Genomic DNA, 15044 nt, shown 5'->3' with positions numbered 1-15044 from the left:
ATGAAAGTTTTTTTTATAGCTGGTGGCAACCTCAAATTTCAGTTGCTGGATTTGCTAATGCCAACTGCTAGGAAGACCCAGTAAGCAACAGAATAGCTGAAAAAAAGCTGTATATTTGCTGATTGATTTTGATATTCTAAGGATTCTGTTCGTCAAAAATAGGACTCTGCCTCCCTCGGACATCTTTTCCTCCCGTCTACACAAGCTTTATGTTATTTTAGAAAAGTGTTTGCAAATATACAGAATAAACGCATTTTATTACAGAAGGAAGCTGCTACTCGATTCAGGATGTCATAGATAAATAGAGATTAGAAAATAATTAAATTTGAAGAAGGCCTAGGAGGACTACAAGAATTATAATGAATAAAAACGAAAGGAGAGATATATGGTATAAGGAAAAAATGTCAAAAAAACATCGAAGGGAGCAGTTAAGTATTTTATAAGTATATCAGTAAAAGAATTATAAAAAAACTCAGTAGACTGCCTGAGAGGAGAGGTTTGTCAATTTGTGGATGATCAACATATAACAGAGGTATTTAATAAGTACATCAGTCTTAGTAAAGGGAAGGTTCTTGATGAGGAAGTGAAGTCTAAAGTGGCTGAGAGTGAGATGAGTGATATGATAGATTAAAGTAAAATCTTGGCTAAGTTAGCTAAGCTAACGGAAGGCAAAGTGGGGCCTGACAGGATACATCATGCACAATAATATATTGCATTTAAAAAAGAGTTAATATGTGGAAAAGCCAAGTTTTATTTTATCCTCAAGGAGGCCAAAGAGAGATCCACCTGATATCAATGTGAGTTCTTCCAGCAGGATCACTGAATCAATCACTGATTGCTATCTCTAGGTAATTTTTCTTGACGAACTGAAGCCAAGTGAATCTGCTCCTGCTGAAACTATCAAATTCTGCACAGAGTGGGATCAGACTTGGGACCTTCCTGGTCTAATTCAGCTACTCACTGCCTTATTTAGTTCAACCATTGGAGAGCTATCAGTTTAATATTTACAGAATCACAGAATAATACAGTGCAGAAGAGGCCCATCGAGTCTGCACCGATGCATTAGAACACCTGACCTGTCTACCTAATCCCATTTGCCAGCACTTGGCCCATAGCCTTGAATGTTATGTAATTTAATGCACTTTTGATGCTTTAGGTAACTTCAATTTATTTACAGTGGGTTAGTGCAAGACAGTATGTTTAGGAAATGTAATTATAGTTGACAGCATATTCATGTTAAACTATTTTGATTTCATCTTGCAGAGATATTACTTATAGCATTCTTCTTGAATCTGTGACTACGCTTTTAGTTCTACTGTCTTACCAACTATTCCGGAAGGAAATCATTCGAGAGAGTTTAATATACAAGTGTTTGATGCAAGGACAATGGTATGTGACTTTCACTTAAATATTATATGGTTTGATTTTTTTTAAAAAATTGCATATGTGAACAGCAAGACTTGTATGCATGCATACATTTCTTGAAATGAATGTCAATCTGTTGGAGAAGGTCAGAGAATAGTGACCGTGAGTACAGGAGGACCTAATCTCAATGATGAGAGGCTGTTAAATCTTTCCTTTTTGATGGACCTTATCCTTTTGAGTAAATTTCTCAAGAGTGAGAAATAGAGAAATGCACAGGATTCAAATCAAGAATAGTTATAAAAAAGCCAACATGATTTCCTCAGCTTTAGGCTACTGAATTCAAAAGTGTGGAGGTGGCGATGAATCTGCAAGACTTTGAACCACAGATTGTGTACTTGAGCAGTTGTGGACAATCCATTATGGAAGGAACCATGGAAAACATGCAGTTAGGTTTAGTCGAATGAAATTAGTTGAAATAATGTAGCTATGATAAACTTGAAAAATTAGGATTGTGTTCACTATAGCAGAGGTGAATAATAGAAAACAAAATGCCACAGATACTGGAAATCTGAAATAAAAACAAAATGCTAGAAAATGCTTAGCTAATCAGGCAGCATCTGTGGAGAGGGTATCCAAAGGGTGAATACTCTAGTGAAACATTATTTTCTCTGCCCTTTGGTTTGATAACGGGGCATAAACTTACTATTAGTATTAAAAGCATCAAGGGAGACCTGAAGAATTTTTCTTGCAAAGTATTAAGATATGGAATGCATTGCTACAAGTGGCTATTGAAGTTGAGCCACTCCTGGTATTTAAGAGGGAATTAGATAAACATTTGAACAGCACAAATATCATATGCTATGAGGAAAGAGGATGCGCAAGTATTTTTTAAGAAATCATTGTGTGCTTTGACATATTGTTCCATTAACATCATACGAACATTTCAGGCTTTTTCATACACTTGGTTTTTGATCACAAAGTGCTGGATATTTTCGCAAGTAAATGTTACTTTCTGCAGAAAATGTTTTTCTGAGCTACCTTTTGTGATTTTACGGCACAACTAATTTGGAGCATGTTTTCGATGTAGCATAGATTCCTTTGTTTTTTTAATATAATGTTTGCCAGTAGATGGTGCTAGAGACTACATTAGCTGTTAGTTTCCTCGCAGAAATTGAATACCAGTGCAGTCTATTTCTTGAGATATTGCATAGAACTTTACACCACAGAAATTGACTATTCGGCCCAATAGCTGATATTTATACTCCACGCGAGCCTCTTTCCAACTCACTGTTTCAGCATAGCCTTTATTCCTTCCTCCTTTTGTACTTATCTAGCTTCCCCGTAACTGCATCGGTGCTAATTTCCTCAATCAAATCCAGATGGTAGAGAATTCCACCTTCTCGCCACTCTCAGGGTAAAGATGTTTCTCCCGAATTCCTTATTGGATTTATTAATGATTATCTTATATTAATGACCACTAGTTTTTGGGTCTCCAGAAGCTGAAACATTTTCTCTACTTCTACCCCATTGAACCTCTTCATAATTTTACCTCTATCAGGTCACCCCTCAGTCTTCTCTTTTCCAGACAAAAGAGCCCCAGAATGTTCTATCTTTCCTGATAGTTGTACCCGTTTAGTTCTGGTATTAACCTCATCAATTTTGTTTTGCACTTTTTCCAGTGCCTTTATATCTTAATTTTTTTTTAGCCACATGGGAATATGATGTCATGGCAATAACGGAGAACTGGCTCGAAAAAGGGCAGGACTGGATACTAAATATTCATGAATACAAGGTGTTCAGCAAAGATAGGGAAAGAAGGAGGAGTATCTGTATTAATTCAGGAGAGCATTACAAAGAAAGAAGATGCCCTAAAGGGGTCAATGGTAGAATCTATTTGGTTTCGAATTAAGAAATAATAGATGTATTGTTATACTGCTGGGCATATTTGTAGGCCACCAACTAATGGGAAAGATATATATAGGAACAATTTTGCAGGGCAATTATAGATGCAAAAACTATATAAGTAATAATGGAGGACTCTAATTATCCTAAACTGGGATAGTAATAGTGTAAAGAGTGAGGGGGGGGGGGGGGCAGGGGAGGAAAAATTTCTGAAGTGTGTTCAGGAGAATTTTCTTGATTGGGATGTTTCCCGGGGGGAGGCATTGCTGGATCTGGTTCTGGGGAATGAGGTGGATTAAGTGTCCTCCTTAGATACAGGGTGTTGCTAGAGGACTGGAGAATTGCAAATGTTACATCTTTGTTCAAAAAAGGGTGCAAGGATAAACCCACCAACTACATACCAGTCAGTTTAACCTCTGTGGTGGGAAAACTTTTAGAAACGATAATTCGGGACAAGGTTAACAGTCACTTGGACAAGCGGCGTTAATTAATGAAAGCCAGCACGGATTTGTTAAAGGCAAATCGTGTTTAACTAACTTGATTAAGTTTTTTGATGAGGTAAGAGAGAGAGTTGATGACAGTGATGTGGTGTACATGGACTTCCAAAAGGTGTTTGATGAAGTGCGATATAACGGGCTTTTTTGCAAAGTTGAAGCCAGTGGAATAAAAGGGACTGGCAGCATGAATATGAGGTGGGCCGAGTGTCAGAAAACAGAGAATACTGGTGAACGGTTGTTTTTCGGAGTGGAGGAAGTTATAGAGTGGGGTGCCCCAGGGGTCGGTACTAGGACCACTGCTTTTTTGATATATATTAATGACTTAGACTTGGGTGCACAGGGCACAATTTCAAAATTTGCAGATGATGCAAAACTTGGAAGTACTGTAAACTGTGAGGAGGATGGTGATGGGCTTCAAGAGGATATAGAAAAGCTGGTGGAATGGGCAAACATGTAGCAGATGAAATTTAATGCAGAAAAGTGTGAAGTGATGCATTTGGGTTGGATGAATGAGTTGAAACAATATAGAACAAAGGGTGCAGTTCTAAAGGGGGTGTAGGAGCAGCGGGACCGAGGGGTATATGCACAAATCATTGAAGGTGGTAGGGCAGGTTGAAAAAGTAGTTAAAAAGGCAAATAGGATTCTGGGCTTTATAAATAGAGGCATAGGGTACAAAACAAGGAAGTTATGATGAACCTCTGTGAAACACTGGTTCGGCCTCAACTGGAGTATTGTGTCCAATTCTGGGCACCACACTTCAGAAAGAATGTGAAGGCTTTAGAGAAGGTGCAGAAAAGACTTATGAGAATAGTTCTGGGGATAAGGGACTTCAGTTATGTGGATAGATTGGAGAATCTGGAGTTGTTCTTAGAGAAGAGAAGGTTAAGAGGAAATTTGATGGGTCATGAGGGGTCTGGAGAGCGTAGATAGAGAGAAATTGTTCCCATTGGCAAAAGGAGCGAGTACCAAAGTGATTTGCAAAAGAATTAACGGCGATTTGAGGAATGACTTTTTTATGCAGCAAGTGGCTGGGATCTGGAATGCACTGCCTGAGAGTGTGGTGGAGGCAGATTTAATTGTGGCTTTCAAGGGGGAATTGGATAATTACCTGAAGAGAAAAAAATTGCAGGGCTATGGAGAAAGGGCAGAGGAGTGGGACTAGCTGTGTTACTCTTAGCAAGCTGGCGTGGACATGACGGACCGAATGGCGGTCTCCTGTGCTGTAACCATTCTATGATTCTATATTAATGTTGCAACTTCTGCAGCCTAACAGCATCAGTCAGATTTCGGTACCCAACAGATACTCACCTTGGACAATTCATAAACTGTTGTGAAACTTTCTCTGATCTTGCCAAAAGGAAGTGAGTACATTTCCAAGTTTAATTTAATATTATAACCTACATTATCGGACCAAATCCACTCTACAGATGACATATTTGTGCTCTGCAGAACAGGAACCACACTATTCCTTTACTACCAGCACAGTAAATTAGCATGTTAATACTATTAATATTACTATTCTTTCTTTTCTTTTGGGCCTCCTTATCTCGAGAGACAATGGATACGCGCCTGGAGGTGGTCAGTGGTATTACTAATTACTATTACAGTAATACTATTAGTATTACATATTATATAGTATGCTATTGTAAAATATACATGAAAGAGATGGCGGTGTCCAGGGCGGTGGACGGATAAGGCTGGGAGAGGAATTCACTGCAGAGAGAGGGTGAACGGCTGGCAATCCGGGATAGAAATGCTGATGAAGACCCTGCCAGTGGACCAAGCCTGGCTAACTGGACAGGAAGGCCACATGGTTGTGTTCGGGGAGCCCGTCCACGGCGGCGATCAGGAGGAAGAGCGGCCACATGGTCCTGGCAGCGGCTCCTGCTCATTCGGCGACTCCACGCTGTTTTCACACAAACTTTCCCCACAACTCTGGCTCGGCTCCCGGATCCCGATCCCAGTAGCAGTACATTATTGTAAAAGGGACAATGGTGGGAGCTGATGAAATATTTTAATACCTGCACCCCCCGCCCCCCCCCCACCGCTACCAGCTCACTCCCCTCACACCCCCTCCCCCCACCTCCCTCGCACCATCTTCCCATCGCACCCCCTTCCCCTGCACCCCTCTCCACAAACCCTTGCAGCCCCCTTCCCACCTCCCCCTCGCACCCCCTACCCTCCACCCCTTCCCACCGCACCCCACCTCCTCGCACACCCTACCTCCCACCGGCATCCACCTACCCCTGTGTAGGGGCCCTAACAACCCCCACTGCCTTGTGGGCGTCTCGGGAGAGACCAAGGCTAAGGGAGTAAACTCTAACAGAAAATCCGGAGTGGAACCCCGAAGGCGGTAATGTGTCACCTTTGGCATGTTTCCGGCAGTTCCTGCAGCCATACCGGTGCCAACCGTCGTGCTCTGCACTCCTTTGGACCCCACCAGGAAGACCGAGAGGGGGGTTTTGACGCTTGGGCACCTCACAACCTCCATACATCCACCCAGGCATGCACCATGGAGAGGTGACTCCATAGTCGCCTCACAGCGACCAGATCAACACGGAAGGCAGCAGTTATGGGTTATAAGTCCAGCTCAATTGGCATAGAGATTGGGTGCCACGGGTTTCCTTTGTCGGTGGGAGAGGTCATCGCATCTCACTGGACAGCTACCGCCCGCCTCAAACCGGGCAGCCCCCGGTCAGTAAGGTTCTGTCCCACCACAGTCCACCTGCTTCAGTGGGTGCTTGGAGCTCAGGGTCATGCCCGACAAGTGGTCTGTAACACTGCACCAAACAGCACGACCAAAAAAGGGAAGAAGGTACCAGCCCTTCGTTTTGCAAGCTGGAACGTCAGAACTATGTGTCCTGGCCTGTCGGAAGACCTTACACAAATCGACGATTCTCGGAAGACCGCCATCATTAACAACGAGTTCAGTAGACTCAATGTGGACATTGCAGCACTTCAGGAGACACGCCTCCCTGCGAGCGGATCTCTAAGAGAGCAAGACGACACCTTCTTCTGGCAGGGTAGGGATCCTGAATAACCAAGACAGCATGGAGTGGGCTTCGCCATCAGAAACTCTTTGCTCAGCATGATAGAGCCACCCTCAAATAGCTCGGAATGCATACTGTCCATCCAACTGCTCACCGCCTCTGGTCCAGTACACCGACTCAGCATCTATGCTCCAACACTCTGCTCCCCACATGAAGCTAAAGACCAGTTCTACGAGGAACTCCATAATATCATTAGTAGCATCCCCAACACCGAACACCTGTTCCTGCTGGGGGACTTGAATGCCAGGGTTGGGGCCGACCATGACTCATGGCCCTCCTGCCTTGGGCGCTATGGCATTGGAAGGATGAATGAGAATGGACAGAGACTGCTTGAGTTGTGTACCTATCATAACCTCTGCATCACCAACTCGTTCTTTCACACTAAACCCTGTCACCAGGTTTCTTGGAGGCACCCAAGATCATGTCGTTGGCACCAGCTGGACCTCATCGTCACAAGGCAAGCCTCTTTAAACAGCGTTTAAATCACACGCAGCTTCCACAGTGCGGACTGTGACACCGACCACTCCCTGGTGTGCAGCAAGGTGAGCCTCAAACCAAAGCAGCTGCATTATTCCAAGCAGAAGGGCCGCCCGCGCATCAACACTAGCAGAATTTCTCATCCACAGCTGTTACGTAAGTTTCTAAATTCACTTGAAAAAGCCCTTCAAAACATTCCCACAGGGGATGCAGAGACCAAGTGGGCCCACATCAGAGACGCCATCTATGACTCAGCAATGACCATCTATGGCGAACGTGTGAAGTGGAATGCAGACTGGTTTCAATCTCACATTGAAGAGCTGGAACCTGTTATAGCTGCTAAGCGCATTGCACTGCTGAACTACAAGAAAGCCCCCAGCGAGTTAACATCCGTAGCTCTTAAAGCAGCCAGAAGCGCTGCACATAGGACAGCCAGGCGCTGCGCAAATGACTACTGGCAACACCTATGCAGTCATATTCAGCTGGCCTCTGACACCGGAAATATCAGAGGAATGTATGATGGCATTAAGGGAGCTTTTGGGCCAACCATCAAGAAGATTGCCCCCCTCAAATCTAAATCGGGGGACACAATCACTGACCAACGCAAGCAAATGGACTGCTGGGTAGAACACTACCCAGAACTGTACTCCAGGGAAAATGTTGTCACTGAGACCACCCTCAATGCAGCCCAGTCTCTGCCAGTCATGGATGAGCTGGACGTACAGCCAACAAAATCGGAACTCCAGCCAGCGGATAAGCCCCTGGGAAGGACGGCATTACCCCTGAAATCAAGAGTGCCAAGCCTGCTATAGGTTCAGCACTGTAAGAACTGCTTTGCCTGTGCTGGGACGAGGGAGCAGTACCACAGGACATGCGCGATGCCAATATCATCACCCTCTATAAGAACAAGGGTGACCGCGGTGACTGCAACAACTACCGTGGAATCTCACTGCTCAGCATAGTGGGGAATGTCTTCGCTCAAGTCACTTTAAACAGGCTCCAGAAGCTGGCTGAGCGTGTCTATCTTGAGTGGCATGAAACAGGGCTGTGTTCTCGCACCTACACCGTTTGGGATCATCTTCTCCCTGCTTCTCTCACATGCGTTCAAGTCTTCAGAAGAAGGAATTTTCCTCCACACAAGATCAGGTGGCAGGTTGTTCAAACTTGCCGGTCTAAGAGCGAAGACCAAAGTATAGAAAGTCCTCATCAGGGAACTCCTCTTTGCTGACGATGTTGCATTAACATCTCACACTGAAGAGTGTCTGCAGAGACTCATCGACAGGATTGCGGCTGCCTGCACCGAATTTGGCCTAACCATCAGCCTCAAGAAAACGAACATCATGGGACAGGACGTCCGAAATGCCCCAGCCATAAATATCGGCGACCACACTCTGGAAGTGGTTCAAGAGTTCACCTACCTCGGCTCAACTATCACCAGTAACCTGTCTCTCGATGCAGAATTCAACAAGCGCATGGGAAAGGTGTCCACTGCTATGTCCAGACTGGCCAAGAGAGTGTGGGAAAATGGCACACTGATACAGAACACAAAATTCCAAGTGTATCAAGCCTGTGTCCTCAGTACCTTGCTCTACGGCAGCAAGGCCTGGACAACGTACGTCAGCCAAGAGCGACGTCTCAATTCATTCCATCTTCGTTGCCTCTGGAGAATCCTTGGCATCAGGTGGCAGGACCGTATCTCCAACACAGAAGTCCTTGAGGCGGCCAACATCCCCAGCATATACACCCTACTAAGCCAGCGGCGCCTGAGATGGCTTGGCCATGTGAGCCGCATGGAAGATGGCAGGATCCCCAAGGACGCATTGTACAGCGAGCTCGTCACTGGTATCAGACCCACCGGCCGTCCTTGTCTCCGCTTTAAAGATGTCTGCAAACGCGACATGAAGTCCTGTGACATTGATCACATGTCGTGGGAGTCAATTGCCAGCGATCGCCAGAGCTGGCGGACAACCATAAAGGCGGGGCTAAAGCGTGGCAAGTTGAAGAGACTTCGCAGTTGGCAGGAAAAAAGACAAAAGCGCAAGGTTACTGAGGGAAGTGAGAGAGGAAATAGTTGGGGCCTTAACAGATATCTTTGCAGCATCCTTAAACACGGGTGAGGTCCCGGAGGACTGGAGAATTGCTAATGTTGTCCCCTTGTTTAAGAAGGGTAGCAGGGATAATCCAGGTAATTATAGACCGGTGAGCCTGATGTCAGTGGTAGGGAAGCTGCTGGAGAAGTTACTGAGGGATAGGATCTATTCCCATTTGGAAGAAAATGGGCTTATCAGTGATAGGCAACATGGTTTTGTGCAGGGAAGGTCATGTCTTACCAACTTAATAGAATTCTTTGAGGAAGTGACAAAGTTGATTGATGAGGGAAGGGCTGTAGATGTCATATACATGGACTTCAGTAAGGCGTTTGATAAGGTTCCCCATGGTAGGCTGATGGAGAAAGTGAAGTCGCATGGGGTCCAGGGTGTACTAGCTAGATGGATAAAGAACTGGCTGGGCAACAGGAGACAGAGAGTAGCAGTGGAAGGGAGTTTCTCAAAATGGAGACGTGTGACCAGTGGTGTTCCACAGGGATCCTCTGTTTGTGATATACGTAAATGATTTGGAGGAAAGTATAGGTGATCTGATTAGCAAGTTTGCAGACGACACTAAGATTGGTGGAGTAGCAGATAGTGAAAGGGACTGTCAGAATACAGCAGAATATAGCTGGATTGGAGAGTTGGGCAGAGAAATGGCAGATGGAGTTCAATCAGGGCAAATGCGAGGTGATGCATTTTGGAAGATCCAATTCAAGAGTGAACTATACAGTAAATGGAAAAGTCCTGGGGAAAATTGATGTCCAGAGAGATTTGGGTGTTCAGGTCCATTGTTCCCTGAAGGTGGCAACGCAGGTCAATAGAGTGGTCAAGAAGGCATACGGCATGCTTTCCTTCATCGGACGGGGTATTGAGTACAAGGGTTGGCAGGTCATGTTACAGTTGTATAAGACTTTGGTTCGGCCACATTTGTAATACTGCGTGCAGTTCTGGTCGCCACATTACCAAAAGGATGTAGATGCTTTGGAGAGGGTGCAGAGGAGGTTCACCAGGATGTTGCCTGGTATGGAGGGCGCTAGCTATGAAGAGAGGTTGAGTAGATTGGATTATTTCATTGGAAAGACGGAGGTTGAGGGGGGGACCTGATTGAGATGTACAAAATCATGAGCGGTATAGACAGGGTGGATAGCAAGAAGCTTTTTCCCAGAGTGGGGGATTCAATTACTCGGGGTCACGAGTTCAAAGTGCGAGGGGAAATGTTTAGGGGGGATATGCGTGGAAAGTTCTTTACGCAGAGGGTGGTGGGTGCCTGGAACACGTTGCCAGCGGAGGTGGTAGACGCGGGCACGATAGCGTCTTTTAAGATGTATCTAGACAGATACATGAATGGGCAGGAAGCAAAGAGATACAGACCCTTAGAAAATAGGCGACATGTTTAGATAGAGGATCTGGATCGGCGCAGGCTTGGAGGGCCGAAGGGCCTGTTCCTGTGCTGTAATTTTCTTTGTTCTTCTTTGAGAGAGCCAACTGTAACAGCCCCGACAACCAATTTTATCTGCAGCAGCTGTGGAAGAGTTTGTCACTCTGGAATTGGCCTTTATCGCCACTCCAGGCGCTGCTTCACAAACCACTGACCACCTCCAGGCGCTTACCCATTGTCTCTCAAGGCAAGGAGGCCAAAGACAATATTGTAAAATATGATTTATATTGCTACATTGTGCAGTCACATTCCTAACCAGATATTTATTTATCTGCTTTTTAAAAATAAGGCACAAAGTGATTTATGGCATTTCTTTTAAATATCAGAGGAATATTTGAGTGTAACGTTGGTTAGGCCGCATTTGGAATACTGTGTGCAGTTCTGGTTGCCACACTACAGGAAAGATGTGATTAAGCTAGCGAGGGTGCAGAAAAGATTCACAAGGATGTTGCCTGGTTTAGAAGGCTGGAGTTATGAAGAGAGATTGGATAGGCTGGGTCTGTTTTCCCTGGAGCGAAGGAGGCTGAGAGAGGACATGATAGAGGTGTATAAAATTATGTGAGGCATAGATAGGGTAGATAGCCAGAGTGTGTTTCCCATGGTAGGGGTGACTAAAACTAGAGGGTGTAGATTTAAGGTGAGAGGGAGGAGGTTTAAAGGGGATCAAAGGGGTAAACTTTTCATACAAAGAATAGTGGGTATCTGGAATGAGCTGCCTGAGGAGGCGGTGGAGGCAGGAACAGTAGCAACATTTAAGAGGCATCTGGACAGGTACTTGAATGAGCAAGGCATAGAGGGATATGGAATTAATGCAGGCAGGTGGGATTAGTATAGATAGGCATTATGGTCGGCATGGACGCGGTGGGCCGAAGGGCCTGTTTCTATGCTGTACGACTCTATGACTCTAATATTTGTGATCTAACTATATGTAACTTCATCCCTTTTCTCCTCTTCTTCCCCCCCCCCCCCCCCCCCCTCCCCATCCTCTTCGGTTTCCCTCTTTTTTCCTGTAAGTTGTGCCTTTGGTGAAACTTTTTGTAAAGTTGACTTTTAGATTTCAGGATCCACTAGTTTTTTTAAAAATCATGCAGATGTATTCATCATCAACTGTTCTTGCCATCCAATCAATGCCTGTGTCATGTCCACTGAAAAACTTCAGTATCCATATATTCAACACACAAATGTTTGGATTATAACTTTGTCATCTTTCATGTACACCAGTTAAACTGATCTGTGGTAGTCAGCAAGATGACACAACTGTCCTGTAGCAGCATCTTCTCATCATTTCTACTTGCAATGAAGGCCCTGCAATTTTTAAGTAATAGGACCCTGTATTTATTTTAATTAAATACTTTTTGCAAGTTCCCACAAGAAGTAGTGATGACAGATGGATTCGATCATAAGTTTGTAATGGAAAAATAATTTCATTTTCTTTTTTAAAGAAAATTCAGGATTTATTTAAAAACAAATTAAAATGTTGTGCTCTGCTGCTGAAAATGTTTGGCAATATCATAAGTAATCTGCACTATATACATAAATATACTGAACCATAGAGAGTAGTGTGGTATTGAGTGTGATCCCTTGTCTTTGTTGAGTTCGTTCTCATGCCAGATCAGTGATTGAGCCATTACAGTTGTCCTCAATGCTGTTGGGATAGAGAAGGGAAAATAAAATTAGTGAGGGATTCCATTTCTTGCTGCTATCCAGTGACGCCTGGTAGTGCATGTTTGTATATGTTTAAGATTTGGCTTGGCTGTGATTCTACACACTATTGAATGCTCTGCCAATATTTACTGTTCAGGCTGATACATGAAAGTAGCTGTTTGGGTGATGTCGATGCTGGAGTGGTGCTGAACCTATAAAAATCTGAGATGAAAACTTATGTGACCTCAATTTTTCAGATTTCAATTTAATTTCATTTGCTTCATTTTATTTCCCTCCTAGTTTCATGCCTCCTTTTGCCCAGTTAAACACTATCTTTACACTCTGTAGCATTTGTTGCTTCATGGCTTCCAAAATGAGAATGACTCTTGTGTAAACACTCAACCAACCAATTAGAGTCCAGCTTCTGACCTAACACAGTTCTTAACAGGGTTGATGTTTTTAGGGAAATGGAAATTTTTTTACCAGTTTTGGGTGAAAATGGGATTTTTGTCTTTTGTTCTTTACATTGAAACACAGGAAATAACACAGGAACATAAAGCATGGAATGAGAAAAGCCATTTGGAATTTCAAACCTGCTCCCTTCCAGGTTATGTACAATATAGTCCATCATGGTCCATGCCCACCCACTTAATATCCTGAGGTGAATTAGTTCTACGTTAATACTTTGATTTGCAAAGATAATTTAACAAAACTGCAAATGTACCTTTCTGATGAAAGGTCACAGACCTGAAATGTTAACTCTGCTTCTCTCTCTACAGATGCTCCCTGACCTGCTGAGTATTTCCAGCACTTACTGTTTTTATTTCAGATTTCCAGCATCTGCGCTATTTTGATATTATGCAAAAATATTCACCCTTTTCCCATATTCTACAGGGTATTCCATAAATACTCTTTCTCCCCATCCATAATCTGCTCCAGCAGTACATATAGAGTCATCGAGAGAAACAGCACTGAAATGGGCCCTTCGGCCCACCAAGTCTGTGCCAATCATCAACCACCTATTTATAGTAATCCTACATTAATCCCATATTCCCTACCTTCCCTCAATTCTCCTACCACCTACCTACACTAGGGGAAATTTACAATGGCCAATTTACCTATCAACCTGCAAGTCTTTGGCTGTGGGAGGAAACCGGAGCACACGGTGAAACCCACGTGGTCACAGGGAGAACTTGCAAACTCCGCACAGGCAGTAGCTAGAACTGAACCCGGGTCGCTGGAGCTGTGAGGCTGCAGTGCTAACCACTGCACCGCCTCACGGATCAGTTTATCACATGGATTATATATTTCGAAAGCAACAACAACTTGTATTTATAAAGCACTGTTAATGTAATACAACATCCCAAGGCACTTCAGTTATTAAGCAAAACTTGACACCAAGCCATGTAAGGCAATATTTGGGCAGACAGACAAAAGCTTGGTCAAAGAGGTATTTATTTATTTATTTAGAGATACAGCACTGAAACAGGCCCTTCAGCCCACCGAGTCTGTGCTGACCATCAACCACCCATTTATACTAATCCTATATTCCTACCACATCCCCACCTTCCATATATCCCCCTACCACCTACCTATACTAGGGGCAATTTCTAATGGCCAATTTACCTATCAACCTGCAAATCTTTGGCTGTGGGAGGAAACCAGAGCACCCGGTGAAAACCCAAGATGTCACAGGGAGAACTTGCAAACTCCACACAGGCAGTACCCAGAATTGAACCCAGGTCGCTGGAGCTGTGAGGCTGCAGTGCTAACCACTGCGCCACCCATGTTTTAAGGAGTGTCTGAAAGGAGTAAAGAGAGGCAGAGACGTTTAGGGAGAGAGTTCCGGAGCTTGAGGCCTGGACAGCTGAAGGCACAGCCACCGATGGTGGAGCAATTAAAATTGGTGATGCTCAAGAAGCCAGAATTCGAGGTGCGTAGATATCTTGGAGAGTTGTGGGGCTGGAGGAAATTACAGAGATAGGAAGGGGTGAGGCCATGGAGCAATTTGAAAACAAGGATGACAATTTTAAAACCGAGGCATTACTTAATAGGGAGCCAGTGTAGGTCAGCAAGCGTAGGAGTGATGGGTGAATGGGACTTGGTTTGAGTAAGGACACAGGCAGCAGAGGTTTGGATGACTTCAAGCTTATGGAAGGTAGGATAGGGGAGGCTGTCCAAGAAATATTTAAGTTTAGATGTTTTTGAGTTTCACTCATGAGACCAAATGAAATACTGTTAAATGCACAGCACCAATCAGAGAATTTTGGTTGGTGTTCAGTCCGTCATTTTAAAAATTGAATATTGATTCCTGCCTGCGTCAACTTGATCAAGAGATTCATGCTTGCATGTGATTTACAGGATGAATTCTCTGGCTAACTGCTTCCAGTTACTGATACTGGAAGCTTGTTACAAATCTGAACTCCTTAATTCCTGTACAAAGATGAAGGAGTTCCAAAATTCCACAGTTATGCTGATAAGAGTCCTGATTTTACAATCTAGTTTGTAATGTGACAATACTGCTAGTTAGGGTAAAGACTGCATGCTGTGTAGCAGAATATTTCAATTGGAAACACAGGT

At 44.1% G+C, this 15044-nt stretch overlaps 1 protein-coding gene across 3 annotated transcripts in view; it reads left to right on the top strand.

Moving 5' to 3' along the window:
- dym (dymeclin) overlaps positions 1–15044 on the top strand; it is a 712143-nt gene that overhangs the window by 194334 nt on the left and 502765 nt on the right. For all 3 annotated transcript variants that reach the window (XM_068030338.1, XM_068030330.1, XM_068030348.1), the window contains one exon: positions 1264–1389. In XM_068030338.1, the coding sequence (XP_067886439.1) occupies positions 1264–1389 (126 nt within the window). The remainder of the gene's footprint in view (positions 1–1263; positions 1390–15044) is intronic.

This window comes from Heterodontus francisci, chromosome 1, assembly GCF_036365525.1.
Source record: "Heterodontus francisci isolate sHetFra1 chromosome 1, sHetFra1.hap1, whole genome shotgun sequence".
Taxonomy (NCBI): domain Eukaryota; kingdom Metazoa; phylum Chordata; class Chondrichthyes; order Heterodontiformes; family Heterodontidae; genus Heterodontus; species Heterodontus francisci.
The sequence above is the reverse complement of the archived record's forward strand: the minus strand, read 5'-3'. Positions and strand labels throughout refer to the sequence as shown.